Source organism: Nicotiana tabacum, chromosome 22 (assembly GCF_000715075.1).
Source record: "Nicotiana tabacum cultivar K326 chromosome 22, ASM71507v2, whole genome shotgun sequence".
Classification (NCBI taxonomy): domain Eukaryota; kingdom Viridiplantae; phylum Streptophyta; class Magnoliopsida; order Solanales; family Solanaceae; genus Nicotiana; species Nicotiana tabacum.
This window is the reverse complement of record NC_134101.1, coordinates 205,010,311-205,017,748: the sequence shown is the minus strand read 5'-3', so window position 1 is coordinate 205,017,748 and position 7,438 is coordinate 205,010,311. Positions and strand designations below refer to the sequence as shown.

General features: G+C 44.4%; 2 protein-coding genes across 2 annotated transcripts; both read right to left on the bottom strand.

The window, feature by feature from the left end:
* Positions 1-3,556: 3,556 nt before the first annotated feature.
* Positions 3,557-3,979, bottom strand: LOC107801595 (uncharacterized). The gene has a single exon (XM_016624941.2). It carries the CDS (start codon positions 3,977-3,979, stop codon positions 3,557-3,559), a length of 423 nt encoding a protein of 140 aa, XP_016480427.2.
* Positions 3,980-4,512: 533 nt separating this feature from the next.
* LOC142176234 (uncharacterized) lies at positions 4,513-5,310 on the bottom strand. Its single transcript, XM_075243356.1, has 2 exons — positions 5,164-5,310; positions 4,513-5,013 (listed from the first exon to the last, which is right to left on the bottom strand). The coding sequence occupies exons 1-2, from the start codon at positions 5,308-5,310 to the stop codon at positions 4,513-4,515; spliced, it is 648 nt and encodes a 215-aa protein (XP_075099457.1).
* Positions 5,311-7,438: the final 2,128 nt, after the last annotated feature.

Sequence of the window (7,438 nt, the reverse complement as noted above, 5' to 3'; positions counted from 1 at the left end):
AAACAAGAAACCTATGGAGACATTTCATGAGTATGCTACTCGTTGGAGATCAGAAGCTTCTAAGGTCAGGCCGACTTTAGAAGAAGAACAAATGAATAGGTTTTTCGTCCGGGCTATAGACCCACAATACTATGAAAGGTTGATGCTGATTGAAGGCCAGAAATTTTCCGACATCATCAAGCTAGGGGAGAAGATCGATGAAGGCATTAAAAGTGGTACGGTCACAAACCTTGAGGCTTTGCAGGCTACCAACAAGGCTTTACAGTCTGGTGGCCCATCCAAGAAAAGAGACGTAAGCGCTATGATGGTTGCACAAAGAACAAAATCCCCAATTGAATACCAAACCTACCCAATACCTCCACTCACCCCAAATTACCAAGCACCCTTGCCCTCTTACCAAACTCCACCACCTACTTACCAATCACCTCCACCTCCACCATATCAGCCCACTTCGCCTAGATACTCTCAACCCGCACCTGTATACCAAGCCTACAACACCCAACAAGCCCATTATCAATCACCTACCCCTCGCCAAAATTTCCCTAGACCCCGACCAAACTTCGACTGCAGACCCCCCAAACAGTATACCGCCATTGCTGAACCTATCGACCAGCTGTATGAAAGGCCCAAAGCTGCTGGTTACGTCACCCCTATCCTTGCCACAAACCCCAAAAACCCCTCCTAATGGGTAAACCCAAACAAAACTTGTGAATACCATTTAAGCATGAAAGGGCATACCATTGATGAGTGCCACTCTCTGAAGGATAAGATCCAAGCTTTAATTGACAACAAGATCATTGTGGCAAAGCAGCCTACTCCGAATGTCCGTAACAACCCTCTACCATACCACAAGGGTTGAGGTGTTCACATGATTGAGATAGAAGACGATTGGGACCCCAAAGGGTTGATTGGATTGATCGCCGAAGGTGATGAGTCAAAGAACCCAAAAGTCACCCTTAACCCGATTGTGGTCCAGATGCAACCTTCTGGAGATGCCGAAGTGAACATGTCCATACCACTTGAGTTTGAAGCACCTTTTTCTGCAAAGACGCCAGGGCCTATTGAGGTCGAGTTTGGGTCCCCAAAGGCACCTGTAGCATTTGAGGTTGTTGTATTACCTCCCAAAGCAATGGTGCCCATTCCAGTGGCAATGACAGCCGTAACACCGTACCACCTAAAGGCCATACCGTGGGATTACACCGCCGAGGCGAGAAGAAAGGGAAAACCAAATCTAGAGAAGCAATTGCAGCATAGGGTATGACAAGAACCGGTAGGATTTATACTCCAGAACATCTAGCTGAGTCTAGTGAGCAGGCCTCTGGACGACCAACCATTACTAAAATTGGGCCTGATGATCTCTGGAGGAAGATACGAGCCAAAGTGTATTCGGTCATTGATCAATTGAACAAAATGCTAGCCCAGATCTCTATCTCGGCTCTACTACAAAGCTCTGACACATATAAGAATGCCTTATTGAAGGTGCTGAGCAAGGCATATGTTCCCAACAACATAACTAGAGGAGAAATGGCAAACATGGTAGGGCAAGTATTGGAGAATCACAAAATCACTTTCCACGAAGATGATCTGCCACCTGAAGGGCTAAGCCACAACAAGGCATTGCACATCACTGTGCAGTGCGAAGATTATTTCATCACCAAACTGAGCTAGTAGCGACCCTCTCTCGTGAGATCTTCCTTATATATCTTGTGCTGAGGATCGACCCAAGCGGGAGTCGCTTTTGCTATCACTGAGGCAATCCATCAACATTCATTCTCCTTATTTTTGAATTTTTCAGTGTACTCAGCTGTGCCTTCTCTCCGTCTTTTGACTTAGAACTCATTAAGGGCCTCAATGTTGAAGAAAACAGTCTTTTCCAGGACAAGCACTTGGTCGGTGAAAACTTTGTTGCATTTGTGGTATTTCATCCTGGAGGCCCCATATGTGCATAGAATTCCCTCACAAGGGTTTCATTGTACTCCGTGGGTGGCTTAGTGAAGTTCTCCAATGTCCGTGTTTTTATGTTTTCCAGGATATGGGGGTATTTGTCTTTGAGCTCGTTCAAGCTCAATTGTTTCTCGCCCAGGATTTTGCGCTTTGTGAGCCCTTTTCTAAATACCTCCTTGGACCCATCAACCCCAAATCGGAGCTGGAAATCTTCACCTCGTTTCCTTCTCTCTTCAGCCTCTATGTTGATTGAGGGCCTGAGCTCCTCCGCCTCAGACTGGAGGGGCTCGGCACGTTGTCCTCTATCCGCAATCGCTTACTGATGGAAGCTCGCCTTGATGTAGAGGATGAGCGTCTCTTTTAACCCATATTTGCACAATGGTGAAGAGTGAGTGACATCATTAACAATACGGAGAAGATACAGATGAATCAAAGGCAAGAAAGAAAGTGCGATCTTGTTTGCGATCACAAAACCATAATGCGGACCGCAGACTTGTCGTAGATCTTATAGTCTCAACTGGTGGTCTCATTCGGTGGTGAGTTATGCGGTCGCATAACCACTATGCGGACCGCATATCCATCGCAGAATTGACATGGCTATATGGTTCAAAACTGAAATCTCTATATCACTCTGCCGTGAATTTGCGATACGCATGTCAAATATGCGATCGCAAAGACACCACATTTCATCATCATCTTCAGAAGATTTAGGGTTTAGTTGTGAGGCCAAAATGCAGATTGCATTTTCACAATGCGGGCGGTAGATACCTTCTTCTACACAGGTCACCCAAGCTTTCAACAATGGCGGTCCTATTTCATTCTACCCCGTACCCCAAATTATTTTCATCCCAAAAGCATTTACACTACAGAGAAGCAAATACACAAGCATCTAAACACATCTTTGCACAGGATTTAAACGAAAAATCTCTGAACCTACAGTGGAAATCAAAGATAAAATGAGGGAGAAATGGGTACATACCAGCAGAGTTTGATGATTGGGATAATGAGTGTGACAAATGGAGTCCTTTGGTTGCACACAATTTGAGCTTGATTTGGTTCGAAGTCTGTTCGTGTTCTTCCCCCTTTTTGTTTGTTTTGTTTTAAGTAAGTGAGAGACGAGAGGGTTATGCGAACTTAGCTTGTTGATTCTGTGATGGATAGGACACCGCATAACACACAGTGCGACCACATGTGTGTTATGCGATGAGGTTAAGGACCAAGCCGAAGGGAGGAAAATGCGGTGCAAAACGCGGTCGCATTAATTAAATGCTGACCGCATAATGCACCACCTCACCGCATTTTCAACCACAATTTTAACCCAAATCTCTGCTTAGGTTTGCGGTTAGAGTGCGGTCCGCATAGCTAAAATGCGACCGTATTTGTGCAACAAAATTCATCTAGTGGTTTATCTTCCACTTTTTATGCATTCGTACCAATTGTTGTGATCTTTTGAACCCCCTGCACTCTGACACACACTTTAAATAGCTCAAATAAATCTATCTATCAAAAACTAAAAATTCATAGAACAAAAGAGTGTTACCACACATGGGTTGCCTCCCATGAAGCGCTTGATTTTACGTCGCAGCACGACGAAGTTGATGTTCCTTTGGTTTCACTCAATGGTCGGGCATGGGCCATTTTTGAGAGCCAGCTGCTCCACGAAATATTTTTCTCCATCAATGCCCAAGTAGTGCTTGATGCGTTGGCCATTTACCTTGAATGTCCGGGACCCATCTGTTGATTCTAATTCCACCGCTCCATAAGGAGAGGCATTGACCACTTTGAATGGACCGGACCATTTTGATTTAAGCTTGCCCGGAAACAATTTGAGCCTTGAGTTAAAGAGCAAGACCAAATCACCCGTCTTAAACTCTTTTTTCAAGATCTTCTTGTCATGGACAAACTTCATCCGTTCTTTGTACACAACTGCACTTTCATAAGCATGGAACCGGAATTCCTCCATTTCATTGAGTTGTGTTAACCTCAAATTTGCAGCTTCCGCCCAATCTAAGTTTAGCCTTTTCAACGCCCACATAGCTTTATGTTCTAATTATACGGATAGATGACATGTTTTACCAAAGACTAGCCGATAAGGAGAAGTACCAATAAGGGTTTTGTAGGCCGTGCGGTGTGCCCACAATGCATCATCTAGCTTCCTTGACCAGTCGGTCCTATTTGCATTCACAGTTTTTGCTAGAATGCTCTTGATCTCCCGGTTGGAAACCGCAACTTGACCACTTGACTGCGGATGATAAGGTGTGGCCACCTTGTGCTTTACGCTATACTTCTCAAGCATCCCCGAGAATGCCTTGTTACAAAAATGAGATCCACTGTCACTAAGGATGGCTCTAGGAGTGCCAACCTAAGTGAATATGTTTTTCTTCAAGAAGGCGGTCACACTCATTGCCTCATTGTTTGGTAAGGCAACTGCTTCAACCCATTTGGACACGTTGTCCACATCTACCAAGATGTATTTCATCCCGTGAAGTCGATTCCCCACATGTCAAAGATCTCTATATCCATCACAAAGTACATTGGCATTTCATGCCTCTTGGAGATTGAAAATTGTCATTGACATTGGTCGCAAGCCTTGACTATTTGATTGGCATCATGGTAGATGGAAGGCCAATAATACCCATATTCAAGAACTTTAGCCGCCGTTCGATATCCTCCATGATGACCCCCAACCGGTGAGTCATGGCATGCCTTGAGAATTGGCATAACCTCTTCTTCGGGAACACACCTTCTGGTAATATTGTCAGCACAAAAACGGAACAAGTATGGTTCCTCCCAATAGTATTGCCGACAGTCTCTCGAAAACTTCTTTCTTTGATAAGATTCCAATCCATCCGGGATAAGTTCACTAACCAAGTAGTTAGCAATATCGGCATACCAAGGAGAAAAAGTGCTAGATAATGCCAATATGTGCTCATTAGTGAATGCATCATTGATTTCAAGATCTCCCTGTGGTCTCCCTGCTTTCTCAAGCCTTGACAAATGATCCGCAACTTGATTTTGAGTTCCCTTGCGATCTTTGACTTCGAAGTCAAATTCTTGCAACAAAAAGACCTATCGAATTAAACGAGGCTTTGCATCCTTCTTTGCCATGAGATATTGAAGAGCCGCATGATCAGTGTATACCACCACCTTGGACCCCAACAAATAAGCCCAGAATTTTTCAAAAGCATACACAATAGCATGAAGCTCTTGCTCAGTTACCGTGTAGTTCATTTGTGCCCCAATGAGAGTTTTACTTGCATAGTACACCGGGTGGAGAACTTTGTTATGATGTTGGCCAAGCATTGCTCCAATGGCTATACCACTGGAGTCACACATGAGCTCGAAAGGAAGTGACCAATCGGGCATGGCAATAATGGGTGCCGTGGTGAGCCTTTACTTTAACTCCTCAAAAGCTTTAAGACAGTTCTCATCAAACACAAACTTGGCATCCTTTTCGAGGAGTTTGCACATGGGGTTAGCAATCTTGGAGAATTCCTTGATGAAATGCCTGTAAAACCCAGCATGCCCTAGAAAACTTCTAATACCTTTCATGGAGGTCGGTGGAGGAAGCTTAGAAATAATCTCAATCTTTGCCCGGTCGACTTCAATAATTTTGTGCCCAAGCACAATGCCTTCGTCAACCATGAAGTGACACTTCTCCCAATTTAGCACAAGGTTGGTCTCTTCGCATCACTTAAGCACTTGTCTAAGATTATCAAGACAGTGCTCAAACGAATCAGCAACCACCGAGAAATCATCCATGAAGACTTCAAGAAAGTCCTCAACCATGTCGGAGAAGATGGACATCATACACCTTTGGAAAGTGGCCGGAGCATTGCACAAGCAAAATGGCATCCAGCTAAAAGCAAAAGTGCCATACGGGCAAGTGAATGTAGTTTTCTCTTGATTTTCTAAAGCGATGTTGATTTGATTGTAGCCAGAGTAACCATCAAGGAAACAATAAAATGACCTCCCCACTAGCCGATCAAGCATTTGATCAATAAAAGGCATAGGGAAGTGGTCCTTGCAAGTAGCACTGTTAAGTTTTCGATAGTCCATACAAACTCGCCATCCGGTCACAATTCGTGTTGGAATGAGCTCATTCTTCTCATTTTCTATCACGGTTATGCCGCCCTTTTTTGGCACACATTGTACTGGGCTCACCCACGAACTGTCGGCAATGGGGTAAACTACCCCGGCATCCAACCACTTGATAATCTCCTTTTTTACTACCTCTTGCATTGACGGGTTCAACCGCATTTGATGTTCCACACTTGGCTTTGTTTCGCTCTCCAGTTGGATTTTATGTTCACAAATTCCTGCGGGTATTCCACGAATGTCCGCAATGGTCCATCCAATGGCTTGCCTATGTTCTTTCAAGACTTCCAACAATTGGTTTACCTACACATAATTCAGGAAAGACGAAACGATTACGGGTAAAGTATCATTAGAGCCAAGAAATTTATACCTTAATTGCGGCGGGAGAGGCTTGAGCTCTAGTTGTGGTGGCTCAATGATTGATGGTTTGGCGGGAGGTGTGGCCCTATTCTCCAAGTCAAGAGAAAGCTTTGCCGGAGTGTAAGTATAGGATCCAAGACCCTCCAATGCATTTACCGACTCCATGTACCCATCCATGTCCTCACCATCAAAGTTTACCAAGATAGCCGCCAATGCCTCACCAAGGCATTGTTCTTCCATTTTCAATTCGACGACATCTTCAACCTCATCAACCACATCTATCACTGAAATGCTCTCATACTCATGGGGTAATTTCATACCCTTGCTCGCTTGAAATGTGACTTCTTCATCATTCACCCGGAACTTAATTTCATTTTGCTCCGAATCCATGAGTGCTCTTCCCGTGTCTAGGAATGGTCTCCCCAAGATGATAGGGATCTCTTTATCAACAGCACAGTCAAGAATTACAAAGTTGGCGGGCAATCACATCATCAACAATTCCTACGAGTCGCTTAATAGATCGATCGACCATTTGTAATCTCATGCTTGTTGGCCTCGGCATCCGTAATCCCGCTTGCTTGTAGATGGCAAGTGGCATCGAGTTGATGCTAGCCCTATTGTCACAAAGGGTTTTTGCAAAGTCACGCTCCCCGATAGTGTATGGAATAGTAAATGCTCCCGGGTCCTCTTTCTTTTGGACAGGGCTTGTGGCAATAATAGAGCTAACCCGGTGAGTCATGTTTACCACCTCATTCTTTGTGGTCCTCTTTTTGGTGATCAAATCCTTCAAATATTTGGCAAATCCCGGCATTTCTTGAAAAGCCTCCAAGAATGGAATGTTCACCGACAATTGCTTTACAGTATCATAGAATTTCGCAAGCTTGCTATCATCAACCCTTGTAATAAGTCTTTGAGGAAAAGGCAGAGGAGGTCTAGGAATAGGAGGTGGAGCTTTTGATGTCTCCTTCTCCTTTTCCTTCACCCCTTCTTGGTTCACTTCTTGCACCTTCTCTTTTTCCGGAACCCTTTTAACTTC

What these genes read in the sequence shown, in the direction of transcription:
- LOC107801595 (XM_016624941.2), bottom strand. Translation starts at nt 3,979, where the DNA reads ATGTGGGCGTTGAAAAGGCTAAACTTAGATTGGGCGGAAGCTGCAAAT.
- LOC142176234 (XM_075243356.1), bottom strand. Translation starts at nt 5,310, where the DNA reads ATGCCCGATTGGTCACTTCCTTTCGAGCTCATGTGTGACTCCAGTGGT. An exon ending in GGGCACAAATGAACTACACG is followed by an intron (nt 5,014 to 5,163) that starts GTAACTGAGCAA and finishes TTAATTCGATAG; the next exon opens with GTCTTTTTGTTGCAAGAATT.